Genomic DNA, 27,126 nt, shown 5'->3' with positions numbered 1-27,126 from the left:
GGCCATCTTGGTTATCTACCCTGAGCATCTATATTCACAAGTACTCCTAGCACCTCAGCTTCTCCACTTTGTAAAGAAAGAATTTATCACTAGTGGGCAATATGGAAAAGTCATCTTTATGCTCACACAAATGGACATTTACTCCACTTTACATGTCTCATGATTAATGTAAATCTTATAATTCCAGCTGGTACTAAATAAAACTCAATGATACTAACTTTAATCAAGTTATAAACTTAAAACTATCTTTTTTATTCAAATTCCCATATGGATAGGTTGGGTTTTTTTTTTTACAAAATACCTCCATTTCTCTCAAATATACAGGAACATAAAATAATCTTGTATTTCTCCTTCTTTATCCATTCTCCAGTTTCAGCGCTGGGTCACTTCTGTACACTTTTCAAAATCAATACAGTTTTCTCTTGCAGTCTACCTACTGTCTAAAACTTTATATCTTAATATCTCTAATAGTCTAAGGACACATAAGACTTAGAGATTTTGTCAATGGGATCCTGAAATTCTATTGTTTCAGTAAGAAGTTCAAATACAAGGCACTGAGGAATCATCAGAGCAAACCACTCTACTGCTCCACCAAGAAATGCCATCGCCACAGAAACAGCTGACCTGAGCTAGTGGGAGTCACTGACTCTGGACTGACAGCTGAGGAACCTGCATAGGAGCAAACTAGGGCCCCTGAATGTGGGGACAGTTCTGTAGCTGGGGCAGTTTGTGGGACCACTGGCAATGGAACCGGTATTTATCCCTAGTGCATAAACGGGCTTTTTGGAGCCTATTCCCTATGGAGGGATACCTTGCTCTGCCTCCAGTGATGTGACAGACTGTCAACAAAGTGGGGTAGGGGAGTAAGAGGAGTGGAGGAAGAAGGAACTGGGATTGGTATGTAAAATAAAAAAAAGATTGTTTGAAAAAATAAAATAAAATAAGTGGGGGGGGGGGGGAGAAATGCAGTCACATCCAAACATCATCACGGCTTCCACGGCAGCAGCACAAAGCAATGGACACATCAGCACAGGTGCAACGTTCAAGCCTGGAATATTAAAGCAATTCTTCTACTTTATGTAGCTTAGCCTAAAAACACAGGAAAATCTATACCATTTAGTCTGTATTGAACAATTTCAACTTCTGAAAACAAGTTAACACTAAAAGAGAAACATTTTACAAATGAATAAATCAAAATTATGAGTCATTTCTTTAAGTATTAACCATGAGTGTTAACTCATCTACTTCCTTTAAGCCCACACCAGATTCTGTATCTATTTATCTGAGACCAGGCAACTCAGAATTACGTTAAAGCACTTGGTAAAAAACAGTAACAAAGAAGAGAAAACATTGCTTGCCGATGAATGTCTGCAACTGTGTTGTTCTATAACTGTGTTGTTCTGTAACTGTGTTGTTCTGTAACTGTGTTGTTCTGTAACTGTGTTGTTCTGCCCTTTTAAGCTTGGTTTTCTTAGAGCAACTTGTCCATAAAGCTGCAGCATGCCCTGCTCCAGAATTCACATTGTCTTTTGGCGTTTTAAGATCACAGGAATACCACCGAGCCTTAATAGAGGGCCCCTGGGGCACATCTAAATCTTTAATAACAACGGTTTTTCTTTTTTCCTTGAGTATTTTCATTAAAAGGAAGAACACATTGAATACTGAACTATTACAGTCCTTTAGAGGCCGATGATTCTAAACACTTACTGCTAGGTATTTACCAAGAATTTGGCCTTCCCTTTAGCGAGTGGAGAAAAAGGGGCAAAGAAAATGTGTGCACAAACCCCTGCGTCTTTCACAATAAACATGTCTACCAAGTAGCTCTAATACATGACACATTCAAAGATGTGGAACAAACAGAAATTACAGGCTCCTTGAGTCTGCTGCAAATGGACCAGCAAATCTGGTTATAATAATACAATGGATCCTTAGGTAGAGATTGCCTGCTAACTCCCCCATGGGCCGGGCCACTGAGAGTCTCAGAGAAAGTCATGAACATCACTTGTCCTGAGTCATCCTCAGCAGTGCTACGATGCATACCTCGGGCCACAGGCTGGAACATGAAAATGATTCACTCATAAACCCACAAATCTAAAAACAAAAGAAAAAATGCTACACTCATTTCAAACATGAGTCAGAATCATCATATTCACGAGACAAACTGTCAGGACAAACTGTCAGGTCAAATTATCAGGTCAAACTTTCCTTTCAATAACAATAAACATATGTCACTGATAAATAGAAAAGAGCTGCTTTTCCTTTATTTTTATATTAAATTCTTCATGTAAATATGAAATTAAAGTCAGAGAACAAATAACTTAATCTTTTTAGAACAAAATAGAATTATAACCCAAATTATACCACATGATACATAAATTCAAGTTAGAAGTTGACATTTATGTATATTATAAATGTCAACAACATCTTTGAGGACACTTTTTTAGCCAGACAAAAAGAAATTCTATTAAAGAGAGAGACTTTATAAAACATTATGATAGAGACTGAATTTTTTTAAGAAGAAGACCTGGTGGCTGGCTCTGAAATTCTCTGAAGAAACTTAGATACAACTCCAAAGCACAGAACAAAGAGACTGAAGCACAGTGGAAGAGAGGTCATGCAGCACAGCAAGACACTGCTGCTGAGAACAAGTGCTCCTTGCTTAACTTAATGGAGATTTTAGTTCATCGAGTTCCACGAATTTCCAAACGCTGTTTTTTCCTAAATCCAGTCAGAGATTGCTTCCCATGAGAACTAGTTCAAATCATGGAAAATCTTAGCCTTTAAGTCCATCCAGTTGAACATCCTCTGTGCCAACAAAAACCAATGCCCCAAAAAAACAGTTTCTTTCAAGACGAAAAACAATACAATCATATTCTACATCCCTAAACAAACAGTTTCTGACTCAAAATGAGCTAGGTGGTTTTTACTAAAATTGTTAAAAAGCAATTTATTTTATAGCCATGATCAAGGAAAGAAAATTCTGCATTTAAAGCTCCGACTAAAGCAAACACAATCCTGCCTGCTAAGTTAAAGTGGAACTGCCTGAGGGATCCAGTGCACGGCCACAGTGACACCCTTGTCATCCATGAGCTTTGGAGGTAAAGGAGGAGTGCTCAAAGTCCTGAGAGCTGCTGGTGGTGGTGCACGCCTTTACCCTCAGCACCTAGGAGGCAGAGGCAGGTGAATCTCTTGAGTTGGAGGCCAGCCTGGTCTACAGAGTGAGTTCCAGGACTGTTTACCTGTGGGCCTGCCTGATGTGAGTGGCAAGGACGTGACTGATAAGGCACAGTATTCCTGGCTTTTAATGGTCATGGCCGACACTAGTACATGTGGTTAAGTGGAAGCCATTGGAAGAAAGGCATCATCTGATAGCAATTATAATCCTTAGCCTGAAAGATATCTAAGACTTTCAAACACAGAGCCCCAAGTTTTTTTCTAGGCACAGGTCTCGGTTGCATCTGTTTATCTCTTCTCTCACGGTGAGGGGCTTACTGTGCTGGGGAACCGAGAGCTCTCAGGGGAATACACTAGGACAATACAGCAGAACTTACTCTGAGCCACTTTCTCTAAGGGAACTTAGACACCTCTCAGCCCTAGGCAGAATGTATTAGTGGAGTCGGTTGCTGTTTGGGACACCTGGAGCCAATGAGGCCCAAAGGTCATGGGCTCAAACACCATAAATGCCAGTTTACTTTGCTGTGCCCCACAGCCATAATCTTTACCCCTAAACCTTAGCCAAAGTTCACATGGAAGACGAGGCCAGAGATCTGGTGAGTCAGCAGAACTCCACTACCATGACTATGAAAATAATTCAACATTGAAAACCCTCCTGACCAGAGGCGGGACTTCTGCCTTCAAATGTTGCTAAATTTGCCAATCTAAAAAATACAAATAAATAAATAAAGAAAATGCTTGATTACTGCTTAAGAAGTTGGTGTGCTGAAATGCCATGTAAGTCTTTTAATGTCTTTAATTCAAAAACAACAGTGGTAATAAGCATTATTCCCTGAAAGGCCACTGCTTTTACTGGAACAGATTGTATTTTTATGCAATCTTTTACTTAATAAAAAACTTGCAAGGAGAGTTAAATGTGAGCCCTATAAGTGGACTTTCCAGGATTTCCTTCAGAATCAAAAGGCAAAACGCTCTTAGCAAAGGGTCTGTTTTCATCTGGGTAGTTTCCTCTCAACAAAAGGCCGGTGGTTTTCTTAGAAACCCAGAGCGATGTGGTACTTGGACTCTGGGCGGGACCACTGAGCCAGAGCTGTTGACAAACAGGAGATCAGAGATGATTGTGGAAATTTAGATTAGAACTTCTCAAGGTTTATCTGCCTTTGAACAGAAAAGCCTGTAAACATACAACATCTTTCATTGTTCAGAGTTAGAGAATGTTATTTTATTCCTTTCGGCTTGGGGATTTTTGGTTTTTACTACTTTCTAATAAAAATAAAAGAGAACCAAGTGGATAAATAAAGCTATCTGTAGCAGAGTGCTTTTTGTTTGCACAATATTATGCACTCAGTAGTTGCCCAATAAATATTAATTGATAATGATGGAAAAAGAATTTTATAAACAGATGGCCTAGCAAAAATTCACTGAAAGATGTAGACAGAAACATTGGCCCTCTTTAAGAAAAGCATAATACAGAGATTTCACAAATCCTGCTTACACAGAAATCACAGGCTGTGGTCAGGCAGTTGTTCAGTCAACAAGGGCAAAAGACATTGTCATCATCACAAAGTCTGCAACACTGATCCTGCACAAAGGGACACAGACTCCGGCTAGCCTTATTTAATATAATTTATAATGAAAAGGGAGACAGGAGGGAATAGGAGCCAATAGCGAAAACCACATGATTTAACCAATATATTGAGATCTAGTAATACGTGGTCTGAGCACAAAGTATGCCATGCCTGAACCAAACTCACGGTAGCAGTAAGAGTGAGCATCCATAACGCTAACTTCCAACACTTTCACACCAAATTGGGGGTCATTACCAGAATACCTACACATATGCTGAAAGAAACAGGTCACTTAAGGTAAAAAGTGAGGCCCTAATAAAGAGAATTGAAATGCTTCAAAATCCTAAAGAGATGACTAATCAGAAAAGTGATCAGATCCTATAAACCAGTAATTCCTAACAGAGTAGGAAGGAGAAAGCTATAAGAAAACTAATCTGCCTTAGAAGAATTTCTAAACACACACACACACACACACACACACACACACACATGCATACTTTCCAAACTACTTAAAAAGTATAAACTAATATAGTCTATAGAATTGTAGAGTAAGGCAGTGGAATGAGGAAGCCGGGGGAGCAGAAAGTGCACTGCAAGCATTTAATAATTAATAGATTACATAATTTTTTTTAAAAAGTGAAAAGTTAGCTGGCAGTGGTGGCACACGCCTTTAATCCTAACATTTGGGAGGCAGGCAGGTAGTTCTCTGAGTTCAAGGCCAGCCTGGTCTACAGAGTAAGTTCCAGGACAGCCAGGGTTACACAGAGAAACCCTGTCTCAGAAACAAAAACAAAACAAAATCTGGAAGCCAAGAAGACTGGACATGAGTGTGGCTGACATAACAAAGAGGAGATGGATATCTGGGACAGCTTACACTATACACCACCTCACTAAGTGCAATGCCCTTTCTAAGTAATCCAAAAGTTAGCAGTGGTAACAGGGAGCACACTGCTGCTTCTATGCCGCACAACAGGTTCTAACTTCAACTTGTGTCTTATCATCTTTAAATACTAGGTCTGTATCAGTGGAACACTTTAACATAGGCAGCATCTCCCAGGGCTCGAGTGGCTTGAAAGACCATCTACGATGTTTCTGAAGCACTAAGCTTCCCTGGATGGAAATAAAATCCCATTACAAAGTTGACTCCAGAGTTTTCAAAATCATTTCCAGTTTTGTTCCCAAAATCTCTGGGGGAACTGTTTTACACTGGAAAAAAAAAAACCCGTTAGAATGGTTTTAGTGTCATCAGACATAATCAAAATCCAAGAAAACAGTCTACAGGTTGAACAAGGAGATGAGATGCAAAGAGGGAAATCAAGAAAAACCTAAGGAAGAAGACAACAGAACAAACATATCTTGGATAAGGGTGTTCAAACGCCTTTGCAAAGCAAACCCCATAATAGTTGATGGCTATTTTCCATCTATTTCCTTTTCATCAGCGTACAGACATTGATGACTCTCATGTCCCTTTCAAAGACCAGCATTTGCTCCCTCTTTGCCAAGAAAAATAATAATAAAATCCATACATAACAAACACAGACAAGCAAGACAATCAAGTAACATGATGCAAAATGATAAGGGAAAGAGCAGTGGTGTGAACCAAGAGCATGTCAGTCAGAGTTTGAGTACTTCAGCCATGGACTGAGAAAGCGTTCGACATGTTAAAATCAAACTCATAAAAACATTTCCCTACTGACTGGAAAACACTAAGCCTCAGCAAAACTGTGGCTTCTCAAGCACAAACTTGCCCATGAAGGGCCTAAAAGGGTAACATTCCCCACCCCAGTGCTTTCTAGAGTCCATGCATATCTGGAAGCATTGCCCTACAGTATCTATGAAGAGTTCCCAAAGGCAAGACAGTCTCTTAGGTAACCAGAAACCCACGGTTGTCAGCACAGTACATGGCACATAGCACACAGCAGTGTTCGCCAAATGAACACTTACTAGTCAGTGTTCTGAGAATGCAGGGTACAGCACCATTCTGTCTGTCATTCATTCAGCAAACACCTAGCATGGTCTTACTATTTCTCAGGCTCTGTTACAGAGCCACGAAAGCAGAAGCTATGAAGGGCTCATCCTCAAGGGCTATGTCCTGGTTAGGGGACAGACAGATAACCGATAATGGAAAAGATATTGCTAAAGAAAAAGGAAATAAATGTAACAAACTCAAAAGGGAAGGAGGGCCTCTTTCTTTGATGGTTAATAAAGGTTTTCTGAACTGGAGTTCTAAAGACCAGGAGGGCACATGGCATGCAGCTGTTTCAGAAATCAACCTGCCTCTGCAAACAGGAAGCACAAATGTCCAATGCAGGAAGTACAGAGCATGCCCACAGAATGGCAAGAAGGCCAGTATAACAGAGATGCATCTGTATCTCCTAGGAGTACATGGGTCATACTGCGTGCTTGGACTGGAGGTAATGGACGTAAATGAATGTGCGTGGAAAATTATGAACATAGGGACTGTTATGAGAATGTAGATTAGGAGGTTGAGTATTTTGAGGGAGGAGTTGTATGATAAAATCAGAGAACAACTTACAAAATTATTCTCTGATTCCACCATGTGGGTTCAGGGGATCGAGTTCAGGTAATCCCCCTGTGCACCAAGCTCCTGTAGCACTAAGCCATTTGGATGGCCCAGGGTCACCGTAACTGGCCTACAGTTAACAAGAGCGAGAACGACAGAAAAATGCAGTGAGAAGAAATCAGGGACCAGACCCTAGGGGCTATTAGTGGGAGACTTTTAGATTTGTTCGAACTTGAACCATAGAAGAATGTGGCATTACTTGAACGTCAAGACCCAGAAATGAGCCCTGAGGTCAAGGGCCTACTCTGCCTGCAGAAGCAGCAGACGGCAGCAGAGACCGCAGGTCGCAGGAACTGCAGAGCACATAGAGTGCCCATTCTCACAAATGTTTCTAAATCAGAGTTGATGAGGTGTGAAGAATGAGGGAAAGGCAGGTGGCAAAGACAACAGAAAAACAGGGTTCTCAACACTTAAATGTAAAGTTTTTGTCATCATGATAATTATCTATCATTTTTAGAAGATGTGTGATCTATTTCTTTGGATGAAAAATGTAAGAGGATAAGCTCTAACCCTTCTGGAAGTTTTTGGGTCACAGAAGCAAAAACAGGAAAGGAGGCTGCAGGCCTCGGTCTGTGCTCACCGACTGCGGTCATGAGAGGTAACATCAGCATGGCGTGACCCTATCTGAGCAGACGGTGGCCAGGGAGCCATGCAGAAACCTTGTTCTCAGGTCACAGCCCTAAGCCTATGCTCTTCCTGCCATCCTAGGTCGTCAACTGAACCAAGAACTTTACAGCTCTGAACACAGGTCAAAAACTTCCCCACAAAAAGACAATTGAGTTCTAGAAATAAGCTGTTCCTCCCCTCTTATACAATAATTAGCACCTGTTTTACTATACAAAAAAAAAAGAATTCAGGAATCTAAGTAATATAAATGAATTAAATGCAATAAGCAATAAACCATGCCTGCTTTTCAAGAAAAATCAAGATTAGCTTAAGGAAAACTTAACAGTACTAATTACTCCAGTGGAAGTGGACAGACAAGGGGCAAGGGGCCACTGAGAGAAAGAAACAGTCTCAAACAAAGGCAAGAGGGAAAACTCTAGAAAGTAAGTGTTTTTAAGATCCGTACTCAGAAACAGGAAAAGTGGAAAGGAATAAGGACTATAGAAATTAATTCTCACATAACAACAGCCTCTGCTTTTCTGTTTCTAACCACATTGCTTCCTAGAGAAAGGGGAGGAAGGAGGGAAAAAGCGGGAGGAAAGCCTGGATACAGAGCATAAAAGATGCGGTAACGAGGCCACACGCAGCAGGTGTCCATGTGCACAAACTAGGTGTTGAAGAACTTAATTCTCCAACATTGTGAAACAATACAGTTTCAAATTTAAATTTAAAAAGGTAAATAGTTATATTGCTTTTAGTTGCGAGATTTATGTCAAGGACAGTTTCCAGAAACACTAAGAGCTGGGATATATATTCTGTAGAGAATCCATCTTAAACAGACACAGAACTTGAAGAAACAATGTGTACCAGTTAATCATTGATGGTTCAATACTGACGCCTAGTGGTCAAAAAATACAATAATTCTTTCACAAGCAGTTATCCTACCATTTTTATCAAATTTGAAACACCGAATGCAAACTATATGAAAATTTTTAATTGAAACATTCGGGGAGAAAAACACTAAAGAAAAGAACTGCATCCAAAGTTCCTTAAGTTTGTATTTGGAAGCCCAGCATGGTGGGCACATACTTAACAATGCCAGCAATGGAGCTTACGGCAAATTCCAGATCAACCTCACTACTGTTTTCTGTGCTTTATTTGGACAACATTCCAATGTGGAAGCCACAGGATCTATTTGTTGAACTATAAAGGAGACAATTCTGTGTCATATTATCTACAACCTCAGAACCAAATGTCCTTTCAGAAATAATATGTCCGAGAGGTCTTACTCTTAGACTCCATATATCTGGGGTAGCTCCATTCCAAACTTTCTAACACTGTTACATACTAAATTGGCACATGATTCTTGGGATAGCACAGGGCTTCATACAGGTGTCTTTAAGTTTTCAACCTAATGTCAGGCCTGTTATGTGAAAATGTTCTTCATATAATATTAAATTGTGAGTATGCTTATAGGGTCCTAGTTTTGCGTTTGGACGATCTCGTATTAAAGCACCATGGAGCAGAGTTCACCTTTGTTTTTTCTGGAAAAGCCTTTACGTGGAGACCATCTTCCCTAAACGTGTTAGGGGCAGCAAGGATTTTACATCCAAAACTGCCACTGCTCTGATCAGGGGCTGTTGGCTGCATCACAGTGCACATCACTGCTGACCCAGCATTGCAAGTCCCAGGACAAGGGTGGACAGGAGCAACCTGGTCCCTGCAAAGGAGATCACATCCGAGGGAAGAAGACACAGGACCACAGGAGTAAGAAAACAGGAATTGAGGTTCGTGTTAGTGCTGTAGAAATTTATTCGCCATGGTAAGCAACACTGTGACACTGGAAGGCCGTGTTAGAGAGAGAGGAAGGGTAGAAAGTCCTATCTGGTGGTGGCAATAAGGTTATGTTAAGCTGAACTGGAATAAAAAATGTTCCAATAAAACAGAAGAAAGCACTCTGGTTAGGACAGCTTTGCAGAATGACATATGTAAGTAGGTGTGCTTAAATTTTTAGAATAAGGCTGGTGAGATGGCTCAGTCAGTTAAGTGCTCACACAAGCATAAGGACATAAATTCAGTCCCTACAACACTCAGAAGAAGGCTGAGTTCAGCAGTATATGCCTGAAACTAGAGGGGAGGCACCAACACGAGGATTCCTGGAGCTTGCTAACGGGTGAGCTCTGGGTTCTGAAAGAAATCCTATCTCAAATGTGAATACTGACTGATGACACCTGAGGTTGACCTTTGCCCTCCACATACATACACATGTGCCAGCACACCTATCTGCGCACACACACACGCACATGTGCACACACATGTGCACACACACATACAAGTATACATATAAAAATGTACAGTATCCATCAAAAGTGGACACATAATCTAAAACAACAAAGTCAATACAAAGTATAAAACAATCCAATAGAAAACAGTAACAAGAAAAAGAGGGTAGATGACAATATTTCCAAAATATTAAAAAGGCTAAACTTACCTAATGAGATTGCTTTGTTTAAGTCCAGTAATAAGGTACTTATGAAGAAAATGAGCAGACGGACTAAACTAAAGGGGGAAAAAGACATACACAAATACAGAAACCTTGACAGTGCTAGTATAAAGCTCACTATGGGTCAAGCATGGTGACCCCCACTCACCCAGCGCTCACTCAGGAGGCATAAGAACTAGGAGGCAGATCTCTGTGAGTTCTACACAGCGAGTTCCAGACCACCCAGTGAGACCCTGCCTAAAAACAAAACAATGATGATGATAATAATAATAATAATAATAATACCACCCATCACCATGCAAGTTTCTAAAAACAACTGACCAGGAGACTAAAATACTCAAGAAACCACAGATACCAATTAGAAAAACCAAAACTGACAAAAATCACAGGGAGAAATTGAGCCTGATATATTGAACAGAAATACCGAAGACTAGAACAAAACTGACAAATGAGACTTACAGAATCTACTTCAGTATCTACATCCTCTATAGGTTCTCACATAAAATGCTGGGCCCAAGGAAGGCAGAAAATCAGGGGATGGTTTTGTAAGGATTCTGGAGTCCTTACAAAAACAGCATTGAACAAGGTCAAAATGAAAGTATCACTAAATTTCAAAAAAATCAAAAATTTACAAAAAAAAACCAACAGAGTTTAAAAACCATAGCTGGGTTGTGGTAGCTCATGCCTTTAACCCCAGCACTTGGAAGGCAGGAGGATTTCTGAGCGTTCGAAGTCAGGCTGGTCTACAGAGCAAAGGATTTCGAAAGAAAGTATCCTAAGAGAATACGACATCACAGCATATGCTCATTTGGTGATAAATTTTAAAGTTTTGACTTTTTAAAAACAAAAGCATTTAATGTGCAAGAATAAAACATAAAATGGAAAACTCTTTTTAATAGAAAAGTCAGAGAGCAGAGGCTGAAACAATAGACAGTTGCTCAAAAAGAAAACTATTACACACACACACACACACATATATAGTCATGATTTCTAGCAGAGTATATGAAAAAGGGAACAGCATATCTAATAATACCAAGGCCTATCACTGCTTTCTAAATCAATACGCTCTGTAAACCAAGTATGCGACTATCAAAACAAGGGCAGGAACAAATGACTTTACGTTCGAGTTCTAACAAACATTAAAGAAATGGATCTCTCTCTTAAACAAATTAAACCAGGAACAGTAAGGATGAAATATATGCAAACTCACTTGCTAAGATCAGTGTAACTTGCTTCTTTTCTGTTTTTTAACTGAAAATACTTTTTTCATATATTTTGATTAGGCTTTCCCCTCCCCTACTCCTCCCAGGTCTTCACCAAGCTCCCTCCCGCCAACATACACACTTTTTTCCCCCTCTCTCCTTAGAAATCAAGCTAAATAATTTTAAAAAGTAAAATAAAACAATAAAGGAAAAAGCACCAAAGAAAAAGACAAAGAAACACATATAGACGCAGGCAAAAATCCCCTAAGAACACAAAACTAGAAACCATATACATACAAAACACCTGTAAGGTAAAAGAAAAAAGGCCCTGACAAAGCATTGTGAGACAAAGAACCTCCAAAAATAAGGTTTGCTTTGTGTTGGCCGATCTACTGCTAGGCATAGAGCCTGACATGAAGTGTGGTTTACATACCCAGTAATACTCCATTGGACAAAACTAATTTATCTTTTGCAAGTGGTTATCAATTGGAGATAGTTTCTAAATTAATGTCTTAGATAGGGTTTCTATTGCTGTTAAGAGACACCATGACCACAGCAACTCTTACAAAGGAAAACATTTAATTGGGAGGCTTACAGCTCATCATTATCATCATGGTGGGACATGACATCATGCCAGCAGACATGGTGCTGGAGAAGGAGCTGAGAATTCTACATCTTGATCCAAAGGCAACAGGAAATGGACTGAGATACTGGGCATAGCTTGAGCATATATGAGTCACCAAAGTCTGCCTCCACAGTGACACACTTCCTCCAACAAAGCCTTACCCATGCCAAAGAGCAACATTTCTGAATAGTGCCACTCCCCATGAGCTTATAGGGGCAATTCCATTTAAACTACCACAGTTAGGGATGGGGGCTTATGTCCACTTCCCCTCCCAGCTCTGGGACCCCATTTAGATTACACTTGTGCAGGCCCTGTGCATACTGTTATAATATCTTTGAGTTCATATGTTCATCAGTCCTGCTGTGTCTACAAAGTCTTGTTTTCTTGGTGTCCTCCATCCCTTCTGGCTCTTACAATCTCTCTACATCCTCTTTTGCAGAGTTCTCTGAACCCTGAGGGGATTTTGCTGAAGAGATACCTTGTAGGACTGAGTGTTCCAAGGTCTCTACTCTCTGCACTCTCTCCAGCTGTGGCTCTCTGCATTTGTTCCCATCTATTGCAGGAGGCAGCTTCTCTGATGATGGTTAAGGAAGATACTGATCTATGAGTATAGCAGAACGTCATTAGGTGTAATTTTTTTTTTTTGCTACATTCCTTTAGCAGAACAGTAGCATTTTTTTCCCCTACGTCAGTGACCTATCTAGTCTCAGGTTCATGACCCCCAGAGCAGTGTTGGGTATGAGTTCCATCTCATGGCATGAACCTTAAAGACAATCAGATTTGTTGGTTATTCCCAAACAAGCTTTGAGCCACTATTGCACCAGCATATCTGGCAGGCAGGTCACCATTGTAGATGGAAGGTTTTGTAGCTGGGTTGGTATTTGTGTCTCTTCAGAATTCAGAGTACATCCCAGCATTATGAACACTAGTTAGTAGGGGTGGGAGGCTCTACCTAGTATCTAGGTAAGCACCAGCTCAATTTCCCAGAGTACAATGAGTTATGCAGGAGTCGTCTTCAGCAACAGGGCCTTACCATCGGTTTGTAGACAGCAGTCCCCTGGTTGTTTGAGGGTGTCTATGAAGCCCCTTCAGCCAACAGCTCATTGATGTTACACATTCTCAGCTATGGATATTTCATTTGGTGATGAGAAATGTCTCGTTGGGGCTCCATCTCTCCAAATCTTTATTTGGTGATTTCATTTAGATTTCTTTCATATATGTATATGTTTTAAGAAGCTTCTACTATATTAGTTTTCATGCAACCCCTCAAATGATTCTTAGATTTACCTGGTCCATTCCCTCTTCACTCCCCCTACCCATTTAATCCTCTATTCCAGGCCCATCACCCACACCCCCACCCTCATTCATTCATAACTCTTCTATTTCCTCTTCCTAAGGCAATCCAAGTCTCCCTTAGTCACTTGCTATCTGCCTAACCTCTGGGGATGTACAGACCGTAGCCTGTTATCAAAGACATTACACCCATATATAAGCAAACACTGGGCTCCCTCACTCAGGATGATTTGTTTTTCTACCTCCATCTACTTACCTGAGTAATATTCCATTATGTAAAGGCACAACATTCTCTTTACCCATTCATTCACTGATGGATATCCAGTCTATTTTAAATTTCTGGCTATTATGAATAGAACAGCCATGAACAAGGCTGAGCAAGTGTCTCTGTAGTAGAAGGAAACATCCTTCCAGTATATGTCCAAGAGTGATATAGCTAGATCTTGAAGTAAATCTATCCCCGACTTCCTGAGGAACTGTTGCTGATATGCATAGTGATTGCACAAGTTTACACTAGCACCAGTAATGAGGAGTGTTTCCCCAATGACACAGTCTGGCCAGCATGTGATGGCATTTGTTTTATTGATCTTGGCCAGTCTGACTGGTGTAAGAGGAAATCTAAAGGTAATTTTGATTTCCATTTTTCTGCTGACTAACAATACTGAACATTTCTTTTAAGTATTTCTCAGTCATTTCAGTTTTCTCTTTTGAGAATTCTCTGTTTAGAGCTGTGCCCCATTTTTAACTGGGTTGTTTGCTTTCTTGATGTCCATTTTATTAGTTCTTTATATATATATTAAATATTAGCCCACTTTAGGGTGTGTAGTTGGCAAAAATCTTTTTCCATTCTGTAGCCTGCTACTTTGTCTGAATCATGCTGTCATTACTGTACAGAAGCTTTTCAGTCTCGTGAGGTCCCAATTATTGATTGTTGATCTTAGTGAGTATGCTAACAAGTATTCTGTTCAGAAAGCTTTTTCCTGTGTCAATGAGTTCAAGACTATGTACCACTTTCTCTTCTATCGGGTTCAGCGGCCTAGCCTTCTGTTGAGGTCCTTGATCCATCTGAAGTTGAGCTCTGTGCAGGGTGGCCAGTATGGATATAACCTTGCATCTTAAAATCAGGGAAGGCAGCACAAAGAAAATGCTATGAACTGATCACAGCAATAAATGTAAATGTAAAAATGCTATTTTAAAAACCAGCAAATTAATTCAGCAGTGTGTAAATACAACATATCATTAACAAAGTTCTCAGCTATTTAAGTCAAACTCAACAACTACTGATCACCAGCAATACTAAAAACAGTAACATGAAGATGTCATAAAATAAAACAAAGTAGCGGGGGTTCTACATCTGTCATAACTAATTATGATTTTAAATAAAAATAAGAAATCAAAAGACACAAAAATTCTCATGCCAAATAAAGAACAAAGAGAAATGTTTATGTGATCAGCGGCTGTTTCAAACCTAGGAGCAGATACCAGACGAGGACACACTTCTGAAACACATCAAGAAGAATAAGGTCACAATCCACGCTGACTGTGATTCTATTTCACATTGCCCCTCAGGTTCTACTCATGGAAGGAGACCAGCTTGGGAGTTGGGGAAATAAAAGGATCATTAAAAACCAGTCCATCATGCCTCCGAGGCTGCTGAATATAAAAGCCATTTACAAACTAGCTACTCGTCTGTATACTTTACATAACCAGTTAGATACAATGAAAGGATGCATCTCATTCCCACTAAGAAAAAAGATCCTAGGGAATCAAGGAGTAATTTTAAGGTGCACAGGACCCTCAAATTAACAATTTTTGCAAAAAATTGTTGAAAAACATTATAAAAGACCTTCCATTCAAATTAGTGTATATATTTAAAATAATTATGATCAAAATGCCAAGATGGTTTTTCATAGAGCATAATGAAGGATATTCATTTTCATTATTTACAATATCATAATAAGAGCAATGATGACTAAGACAGAATGATACTGGAATAGCAACAGGCAAGCACATCAATTGTGAGACAGATGTAGTGGGAAACTGATACACAATAGGCACAGTGTTCGATCGGTGCAGAAAAAGCGAGTGCTCAAACAGTATGCTTAGGCAGCTAATAGTCACAGAAAATACACAAGTTCTTTCTCCACTTTATACAAAAAAAAAACTTTCAGGAAACTCAAGTAGTCCAATAATTTCACAAAAGTAAAAATAAACAAGAGCTCTACAAAAGCACCAATGCACAGCCAACAAATGTGCAAAAACCTGCACAGACTCACTCGTGAGGAAAGAGTGGTGACAAGAAGGGACTCAACACTTGACAGTCAGGCCTCCTGCGTCCCCAAGCTGAACTGCTCTTCCCAAGGCTTTGCCTCACTGGATGTAGCACGAATTCTAATTGGTCTAATAATAAAAACCTAGAGTCAGATATAAGGGTTAATGCTGAAGGTCAGAGAAGCAGAGCAGCCAGCCACCAGAATTCTTACCTCTACCAATGCTCAGACCACAGGGACGATCTGGTCTCTATGAATCCTCTCTATGAAACCTCAGACTGCTCTCAGACTGAATCCTCAGACTCATCTGAGCTCCTGTCTCCTCCCTCCTTACATTCCTCTCTCCGTCCAGTCATATCACTCCTGTCTCCAAATCCCTAGTGCTGGGATTAAAGTGTGAACCAGCACTGCTTAGCTCTGTTTCTCTTTTGGACTGATTCAATCTCGTGTTGCCCAGGGTGGCCCTGAACTCACAGAGGTCCATCTGCCTCTGTCTCCCACATGCTGGGATTAAAGTGTGTGCACCATTGCCTGGCCTCTGTGGCTACCTAGTGGCTTAGCTCTGCCCTCTGTTATTCAGGCAAGCTCTAACTGTTAGATCATAAACAAAACAGCACTACATTGTCCAGTTTGCTTGCTCTGTTTTCTGCTTGCAGTAGAAGCTATCTCCCAGCTTCCTGCTCAGGCAAATGCTGCCATGCCTGCTCTGCCATCATGGACTCTCCCTCTGAAACCACACGCCCAAATAAACTCTTTCTTCCGCTAGTCATTTTGGGTAATGGTACTTTAAGCACAGCAACAAAAGTGACTCATACCAGTACCCAAAATGTAAAAGGATACACAGAGAGATGACCTCACAAACTATAATCAACAAGCCATCCCAATGGGACTTTCCTCGCTGTTGTGATGCAGGGACCCAAAGCCTCTGAAACGCCTTACTCCTGTGAGAAAGCCTGCCATCCACGCACTGCAACAGGGGTGACTGTGTTCAAACAGGAAATGAAATCCCAGAGCTTATGGCAACAGAAAGAAGGTAAATAATTCTATAGGAAGGAGATTCACTTTGCTTCCACCAATTTCCAGTGGTTAACACTGCTTTTCATTACATGCAGAGAGGCGGAAGCCCCTGGGCTTCATCTCTCCATCAGAAGCATCTGCTGCATTAGGCCTGCCCCTTGGAGCTCCAGCTGAAAATGACTTTCAACCTCCAACCCCCAGGATGTTTTTAGTGAGTTCTCCTAATTTCTTAACAACTTTTAAGGGTTATAATTTTTCACTCTTTGAAATACACATTTAAGAAGGTAAAGGAGTGTAATGGCTAAAAAGTCCAGGTGTTCTTACCCACTTATGACGTCAACTCGCACCAAAGTCAGACACAAACACGCCAGTGACTGTTACCATTTAGTACAGATATTTCCATAAGCATTTTCGAATATGAAAAAGAAAGCAAAGCGTCCTCCTTAAACATGACCTTTCCAGAGCACCCTAAGCGATTTAACTTGGGAACAGGAAAAAGCCCAAATTAATCTTTTTACAGTTTCCAACGCTGTTTATAAGCCACAAGCACCTTTTAAAAACGTATAGGTCACTGCTTACATTAAAGTGACAAAATACAAAATTAAAGTTTTCTTATCAAGTGATCCCCTATTGTACTGTCAGAGATGCGATCCAAACCACAGCCAGCTCAGCTTTGAGCCAATAGATAATCGCAACACACATACTCGGGCTTTGGCTTCCCGAGAACTGGGGTGGGAAGCAATCTTCCTCTCCCCTTTCTTTGTAATTCAGTGCATTCTGCAAAGAGAGGAAAATAAGTGTGGAAATTTTCTCTAATTTCCTCCTGCAAAAAAGAACAATTGTCACTTCAGTACTATTCTTACGCTCACCAGATGCAATTTGCTTTCAGAACAAATGTATAAAAATCAAGATTAAATAAGGGAGGGTGCTATCCACATGCTCCATCTAATTATTCAACAAAGCATCCTGTAAGCGATTACCAGGTACAGGGGCATGCCTCCTTTGGAGAAATGGAGAAGAAAAACGCAATTTTTTATAGGCAAGGGAAATGCTTTCTTTCAGCTTCCACTACACTTTCTGGATAGAATCTTCTTTCCTAGTTTGAATTGACAGCATCTACTAATATTTGAAAAAAGCTGCCAGTTGATCAAGGTCAAAAATTGTAACCACATATATTTTTGAAATTTTTAGGGAAAAGCATTTTAAATGAGATAAAACTCCAGATTTGTTTTGATTCTTTGCTTTTCTTGATTTTCTCATTACTTTGTAGATATATTAAATACTGAAAAGGAATTTCAATAAAATAATCCTCAATGACAGGGAATAAATATAATCAAAGGAACAAAATAGGACTCTCCACTAAGATGGACAGAAGGACAGACAGGGAGAGAGGGAGGGCGGCAGGAAGGTACGGACAGATGGTGGGTACAGAAGATCCGGTCACAGGCATCAGTGGCAGAGCTGCGGCTTTGGATCACTATTTGACACCACCTACAGTAAGAACTGTTACACAGAAAACCAACAACACCTCCCCAATTAGTGGGGAAAAAATGATCCTCATAAAACTATGAGAAATGAGTAATGGCAGTGCTGTAGTGGACCCGAGTCTAGTGTGCAGCTCTCACTAGTACGTGACTTCTGATGTTCTGTTCTGAAAAGGACCCAATACAAGGGTTCCCTGCCAAGAGTTCAAAAACCCCAAAATCAAAAGCATCCTATAAACTTACCACCAGTTAAAAACTAAAACGCTGTTGCAGAAATCAACCAACACTATGCGGCCTGAGCTCCCACCCTGGACCCAGGAAGAGCATGATTAGCAAACCTGCACGAGATCTGCTGTACAGTCACAGCACTCTACGGTGGTAAGCCCATCGCTGCAATCACTGTCCTGGGATTGCTGAAGAAAGCACACGAGATAAACTAAATACAGATATTTACAGTAAGGATGGAGCACAGTCAGGAGGAACAAAAGTTGCTGGTAAGCTCAAATGTGGGAGAAGTGGAAGAAGGGTCACCCGCTGAAGGGGGGCACAGGCTCAAGATGGACAATCAGAAACCAGCTACGTCCAACTAAAACTACATGAACACATGCTGACACACACTGGGCTCTAGGCTGGCTTCAGTGGTTCGGCGGCAGGCTTTTACAGAGCACCCCACGTGGAATGCAAGTGCAAATGGCTGCTACCCACGAGTGGCAGTGACTCCTTCTGACCGGACATGACCTTACAAAATTTGTACGTGTACCCTTGAGTACAGGTGATTTGAATTGCCAGTCCTACCTGAGCCATACACATAGTGGACACATTCGTTTTGTTCTGTGTGGTTTATACCCTGTTGTTTTGGTTGTACCTGTGAATGGTGACTTAGAAGCCAGGAATGAATCAGGCCTGCTGCCACAGGAAGGAAACATCTTTAGTTGCCATATTAGAGCATCTAACCCTGTCTCTAGAAAGATATCATTTCCCATTTCACTTCAAACTGTGCTTGCAGCATTACTTGGGCCTAACAATATAAACTATTTATAAAGGCCCTTTAATGTAAATATATTTACATTTGTCCTGCCTGGGTTTTGTCAGCCTGACACAAGTTAAGAGTTATTGGGGAAGGAGGACTCTCAGTTGGAAAAATGTCTCTATAAGATTTGCATGTAGTGCATTTTCTTGACTGACAATGTGAAAGAGTCCAGCTTCTTGTGGGTGAAGCCAGTCCTGGGCTTGTGGGCCTAGGTGCTAAGAGAAGGCAGGCTAAGTAAGCCATGAGGAGAAAGACAGTACGGCATCCTGTTCCATGGTCTCTCCATGAAGCCTGGCTCGAGGTTCCTGCCCTGACGACCCTCGGTGATGGAGTATGATGCGGAACTGCAAGATGGAATAAACACTTTGTTCCCCAAGTGCCTATGGTCATGGTGTTTTATCACAGTGACAGAGGCCTTAAGACAACATTACACTTGCAGCCTTGACAAAACCACTTCAAAACAAAATACTATACACTTTGGCTATATTAGAAAAGATGATAAAGTCAGTCTAGTAAAATATGAATTAAACAAAAATTCTTTGTTCTATTTTTTAACATTATAAATCTACAGTTTCAATATAAGAAGAATGAACACATAAAGAGGAACTAACCTCTGCTTCTGAACTAAGTCACAGATAAGCAAATGTCTACAAAATTCAGACTACCATATCGTAAGCAGGACATTTTATGTCACACAGCTCAAACCTGGACTGTGTCACATAAGTATCCAAGGATGGTACTTGAATGAGCAGGAATAGTTGGGACCCAATAAAATTTTATTTACAAAATGAGCCATAGTGTGGCCCTCCCTGGTGTCTGGTCCCTACCCACAAAACAATCAGTGCGATTTTCCTTCCGGTTCACACTGCTGAGCTCATTTCAGACGATGTGAAGTGCCTCACCAGCTTTAACTCAGTTATCTTCTCACCTATGCGATTAGGTAGAGAGTATTACTCCCGTTCTCTGTGGAGGAAACTGGAACCAAAAAGTGTTGAAGGACAAAAACTTTTCAAAACAAAATATAGAATGCCTCATTCTACATTCTGAACTATGACTGGATGCTATACTTCTCTTACAAGATAAATTACATTACAGGCATGTGCGATCCGAGATCTACAGATGACAGGCATATGACTACTTCTTGTCTGCCCGACTCCACCTCCCAAGTGCAGGGATACAGGTGGACAACACCACACCTCGCTTTTGTGGTGTTCTGCCAACTAAGCTACATCCCACCCAGAACTACAGGCATTTTAGCAATGAGTAATTAACAATGCAAATCCCGAGAAAGTACTTCTCACAAACCTCCTGAAGCTTCAAGGACACGAATCCCAACTGGTCCTGGCGTCGCTCCACCAGCTCCCGTTCTGTGCGCATCTCCCTCTCTATTTCCTGAAGCCGCCGCTCCACTCGATCTGAAACCTCAATACGAACAGAGAGACAGTGGCATTAGGGAGCAAGCACAAGATGAAACTGAGAACCCTTGATGTCCCGGAAGACTGCACCTAAAGCACTGACTTGTTTATGGAACCCTTCCTAATGACACCATTTAGGACTCCTGGCTAAAATATTAATTGAAAGTTAAAATAAAAATCAATCATCAGTTTTAAAAATATCCAAACCTAGATTCCCATCAGCAGGACTCCTAGACCCCACCAAGAGGGCTCAAAATTTTCAAACTACCACACAGCATTCAAACACACTAACAAGAGAAGAGCGCCCTCTGGTGATGCAAAGTGGAAAACTACTATGCCAGCAATTGTCTTTATTATCCAATTCAACCTTCCTATCACTTTCCTTCTTTCTATCTTTTTTATCCATGAGTGTGATGTCTGGAAGACCCTGCCGTGAGTGTGCAATATGTCACCCAAGGTGCTTTGCGTGAGCTTGCCAAGGATCTCAACTGTGACTTACTAAAAATAAAAAGTTGAAAAGATCAAACACTAAAGGCAAACTGGAAAATATTTAATTAGGACTCAAAGACAAACATGAAAGAATTCTTCTCTATGACACAAGATCTTCCTTTATAAAATGTGCAAATTCAAAAAGATTTTATATATGTCAGTATCTATCTCCATAAAATTATTAACACTGACAATTTATACGTCTGGGGAACATAGACATCTAGTATTCATTGAAAAGAATAAATAAAGCCCTATTATTAAAAACATTTTGATGCTTGTTCTGTGCTTCATGAAAAGTCAAGAAGGGTCTGCTCGTGGGGCTAGAGAGATGAGTCAGTAGTTAAGGTGCTTGCCACACAACAGCGAGAACCTGAGCTCACATCCCAAAACACACATGATAAAGCAGAGGGACAGGCATGTGTGATTCCAGATCTAGAGAGTGACAGGCATGTATGATCCTAGATTTACAGAGTGACAGGCATATGTGATCCTAGATCCACAGAGTGACAGGCATGTGTGATCCTAGATCTGTAGAGTGACAGACATGTATGATCCTAGATCTAGAGAGTGACAGACATGTATGATCCTAGATCTAGAGAGTGACAGGCAAGTGTGATGCTAGATCTAGAGAGTGACAGGCAAGTGTGATCCCAGATCTACAGAGTGATAGGCATGTAAGATCCTAGATCTGTAGAGTGACAGACATGTAAGATCCTAGATCTACAGATGACAGGCATGTGTGATCCTAGATCCACAAAGGGACAGGCATGTGTGATCCTAGATTTACAGAGAGATAGGCATGTGTGATCCTAGATCTACAGAGTGACAGGCATGTGAGATCCTAGATCTACAGAGGGACAGGCATGTGTGATCCTAGACTACAAAGTGACAAGCATGTGTGATCTTAGATCTACAGAATGACAAGCATGTGTGATCTTAGATCTACAGAGTGACAAGCATGTGTGATCCTAGATCTCCTAAAGCAAGATGAGATGTGGACACAGAATCCCAGGAGCTCCTGGGTCACCCAACCTGGCAGACACAGCTCTAAATGTTCTGCCCACGTTACTGATTCCCAAATGAATTCACAGAGCCCACTTTCTGATGTAAAGTGCATGAGGGTCTTTACTCTACAAATCCAAGTTGGAACCTCTCCTTTCCAGCACCCCAGCATGGTGGGTGAGCCAGGGGTGTCCATGTCCTGCCATATTGGAATTGGGTAAGGAGGGCATAGAGTAAGGTAGTATTTGGAACTATTGGTCAGTTTGGGGGCACAAAAATCCTAACAAAGGGCCATTAATAACTGACAAGGTATTTTCAAAAACAGGATGCCTCTCAGCAACATCTGGACATCATTAAATTTTGTGGCCCTGCCCCTTAACTGATGATTTCTTAGGGTATCGGCTTAAATTCTGCTATTGCAGCACACTTCTGGAGCTGGTAAGTGCCAGCTCATCATATGGCTTAAGATGAAGCCCCTTCTTTCAAACAGACTTTGTAAAGTCAGCTCCACACATAAGCAAGAGACCCTGCCTCAAACAAGGCAGAAAGCAATGATCAACACCTCAAGTTGTCCTCTGACCTCCAACATCAGTGTTTGTCAACCTGTGGGTCATGACTCAAATGACCTTTCACAGGATTCACCTAAGACCATTGGAAAACACAGGTATTTACACTATGATTCATTACAGTAGCAAGATTACAGTTATGACATAGCAATGAAAACAAATTTTATGGTTTGGTGTCACCACAATATGAGATATATTAAAGGGCCTATGTGCACACTTTGGTATACTCTCTGTCTCTTTTTCTGTCTGTCTGTCTGTCTGTCTGTCTCTCTCTCTCTCTCTCTCTCTCTCTGTCTCTCTGTCTCTCTCTCTCACACACACACACACAGACACTTATCTTTTTAAGAATGCATGAGGGAACTTGCTGGACTGGTAGCAATGATCTAAATTGAACTGTGGGACAGTTGCACAGCTCAGTAAATTTACAACAAAGTACTAAATTACACATTAGAGTAGATTAATATGGTGATAAATTATAGCTCAGTAAACCTGTCATTTAAAAGGACATATAAAGCAAGGTTTGGTGGTGCGTATCTATAACTCCAGTGCTTGGGGAATAAAAGTAGGGGAGTCATGAGTTCAAGGACAATCCTGGCTACATAAGGAGTCTGAGGCCAGAATGAGTCTCAAAAGTCTAAAAGAGAAGGGAATGATTTGAACTTGACACAACCTTATGTCATCTGAGAAAAAAAAGCCTCTATTGAAGGATTTCCTAGATCAGATTGGCCTGTAGGGTATTATATTGGTTATTAATTGATGCAAGAGGGCCTGGCCCACTGTACACAGCACCATTTCCTGGGTAGATAGTCCTGAGCTGCATAAAAATGCCAGCTAAACTTAAGTCTGGGGGGCTGGAGAGATGGCTCAGCGTTTAAGAGCATTCCCTGCTCTTCCAAAGGTTCTGAGTTCAATTCCCAGCAACCACATGGTGGCTCACAACCATCTGTAATGAGGCCTGGTGCCCTCTTCTGGCCTGCAGACAGAATACTGTATACATAATAAATAAATAAATATAAAAAAAGGAAAAGAAAAAAAACATGAGTCTGGGAGTGAACCACAGGTATCATTCCTCCAAGACTTCTGCTTCAGAGTCTGATTCCCTCAGCCATGAACTATGGCCTGGAAGTGTAAGCCAAATAAATCCTTTCTTTCCCTCAATTGCTTCTGGCCACTGTGTTCATTCCGGCAGCAGAATGAAACTAGAATGCTATTTAAAGAAATATTTGTTATTTGTCCCATTGCTGTGGTCTACACAACACCCATGGTGGACTGCATGCGGTAGTAGTAGACTAAACTCTCGGAATTCCACTAACAGCCACCATCACAAAGAGCTGCATCTACTTTTGGTTTTAATAGGAACCCAACTATAGAAAACTAAAGTAAGTTGAAATTTTTCTCTATAAATAATCAAAATACATACTCCAATCGCACTTGACAAGGTGAAATATAGGCAACTAATAAAATGAAATTTCTCCTATGAGGGCTATGCAACTTGGATTATCACAATTAACTATTAACAGAAAAAATCACCATAATTCATGCTATCAATAATAACTATTCCTTTCCAATGCATGGTTTGGATCAAACACCAACAACAACAAAATTATGATTCACAAAGAATGAACAAGTCATATTTTGGCATGTTTGACAATAACCAATACTTTTTGTCTCTCAAAGAAAAATGAGTTCCATAAACCTCCAAGATATATTTTATTCACTGAGAAAAATACACAATAACCAATTGTCGCCTCAGAATAATGCACAATAAATGTGATTAACAACGAGCACCAACAGAAAGGGAAACTGGTCGGAGTCGGAGGCCGTCATTTATCTTCTCTTCTGCATGTATTCAATATTTAAATTCCCCACAGTGACCTGTAACTCTGTTTAAACTTAGCTCTAGAGGGGAGACCAGTCGCGGATCCCTTGGCGTTTACTGCTCTCACAACAAAACTGCATCTTCTCTGACAGCAAGCTACCCAGAATTCACGGACACTGCACAATATGGCAGCCAGTCCCAACTGTAAAAGTTGACATCAGCTGGAATAAGTGAGTCACAAAATCTAAATTAAGCTTTGCACAAACATCATGTGGCCTTCAGAAGGCCGGGTAAAATTCAACAATATTGTTTTAGGCTTTGATTAAGATTGCTGGTTTTAATCAGGACTGCAGACCACGTGAGGCTGGAGAAGCCCTTACTCAAGCCTCGCTTACCAGAAAGCCAGACTTAACAGCACAGGGCAGAAACGCTCAACTGTAATATAACTTGATAAGAGCTGGCGGGTGTGTAATTCAACAAAGTATACAATCGGACATCTCAAATTTTCTCGATTAATAGAAAGGCTCTGCCTTTCTAGGGGACAAACCTACAGATCAGAAACAGCAGGATCTCCACAACACAGGGCAACGGTGAGAACCCATTTCAGTGATGTAGCAGAAGCCAGAGCCTCAAGTCAGACAAGTAAAGATTAATGGACTAAAGGGTAAACTGTGTGATTCAACAGACCAAATCACAGCTTCTATGACAAGATTCTTTTTTTTATTTTGTTTGTTTGTTTGGTTTGGTTTGGTCTGGTTTTTGGTTTTCCTTTTAATTTTTTTTTTTTTTGGCAGGGTGTGGGGGTTGGAAGGGCAGAGAAAAGATGTGAGGAGACACGAGGAGATAAGTGGAATCAGAATTCATGATGTTAAATCCACACCAAAACAAAATTAAAAGTTAAAAGAGAGAGAGAGAGAGAGAGAGAGAGAGAGAGAGAGAGAGAGAGAGAGAGAGAAGAGGTCAGCTGGGCTTGATGGCTGTCAACACCTCAAAAAATTGTAGAACTCTGGGTTCAAAAAGAGACCCATAAAATAAATAGGACAAGTTTAACTCAATAGAAAATTGAGCAAGAAATACAAAAGTCTCCAACAGCCCACGAACATTCGAAAAGAAGATCATTAGTAATCACGAAAATGCAAAAGCCACTCATGGTGAGACAATGTGATTCACTAGCCAAAAGACAGCGCTGGCGAGTGCCAGGAAGCACAAAGATCCACACAAATTATCAGACTGTCCACAGGGGTGAGTTAGTGCATCCTGCTCAGAAATGTATTTACCGGTGTCTACTAAACTTGAAAGCACCTAATGAATGTACCAACAGAAATGTGCACACATGCACAAGGAAGTAACAATAGTTGTAGAAGCTGTATTATCCACAACAGCCCAAACTCTGAAATATCTCACATGTTTATCATGGAATGCTAAAACATATTACAATAAATCCACGCAGTACTGAAACAAATATAAGAGTGCAAGACCCTGAAACTTTGCCCATGACCAGGTACAATCCTAATGAGTAGCAAAAGGGGCCGCACACAGTAAAGCATGCCCTGTATATTCCACTTCAGAGCGCATAAGGGGAAGGGTTAACTTAGCATGAAACATCCAAACATCAGTCCTAGAAAGGACTGAAGAGCTAGGGATGTGAAGGGACAATAAGGAGTTTCCAAAGGATGCTACAAATGTGCCATGTTCAGATCTGGGTGGGTTAGCTGTGGTAAACCACCAAAATGCACAATGGCATGTGGGCCTTTCTAGATGTTCATTTTAACTTAATACAATTTTTTTAGAACCTTAAAGAACATGCAACGCTTCAGAAGTCCTATCAAGTGAAAGGTTCCATTCCAGAATTTATAAAAAAAAAACCGAATCATCATTTCCTAAGTTGAAGAGGGTGTTAAATGTCTACACTCAGCTCACACTTAACTAGTGTGTCAATAAGACAACGACGTAGACATTTTTGCTGTGTAACTATTCAGTTAACTACAAAGTCAGTATGTTCAAACCAGAAAGAGACTTCTTTTTAAATGAATTTCATTTATTATTATTATGACTATTATCACAGTTATTGATGTGGGGGGCATGCCCTGGTGCACCTGTGGAAGTCAGAAGACAACATTCCAGCTGGTTCTCTCTGTCTAAGATGGTTCTGGGGATGGAACTCAAGCTTGCATGGCAAGGGTTTGTACCCACTGAGCCATCTCGCCAGTCCCAAAAATGGCAGATGACTGAAGTACTTGATATTTGAAACATTTTTAATTGATACAATTCAAACAGGAGATGAGAAAATGTAAGCATGCAGATCCTGGTCACACACCCACTCCCCAGGCTTAATGGTAAGAGTCTCCTTACTTCCACAGAAGACAAATATTAAGTCTTGGATTTCCTATGGCCCTTCCCAAAGAAATGAATGGCACGGAGGAAAGGTGAGTGATATAGTAAAGTTCTCCTGTTTCTGAAATGGGCACACTTCACTAGG

At 40.7% G+C, this 27,126-nt stretch overlaps 1 protein-coding gene across 7 annotated transcripts in view; it reads right to left on the bottom strand.

Moving 5' to 3' along the window:
- The window catches only part of Cep128 (centrosomal protein 128), a 354,331-nt gene that overhangs the window by 281,934 nt on the left and 45,271 nt on the right, over positions 1-27,126 (bottom strand). For all 7 annotated transcript variants that reach the window (XM_085697793.2, XM_085697795.2, XM_085697792.2 and 4 more), the window contains one exon: positions 20,662-20,778. In XM_085697793.2, coding sequence (XP_085553919.2) covers positions 20,662-20,778 — 117 coding nt within the window. The remainder of the gene's footprint in view (positions 1-20,661; positions 20,779-27,126) is intronic.

The sequence above is a fragment of the Myodes glareolus genome, chromosome 11 (genome assembly GCF_982192425.1).
Source record: "Myodes glareolus chromosome 11, mMyoGla1.1, whole genome shotgun sequence".
In the NCBI taxonomy this organism is placed as follows: Eukaryota; Metazoa; Chordata; class Mammalia; order Rodentia; family Cricetidae; genus Myodes; species Myodes glareolus.
The sequence above is the reverse complement of the archived record's forward strand: the minus strand, read 5'-3'. Positions and strand labels throughout refer to the sequence as shown.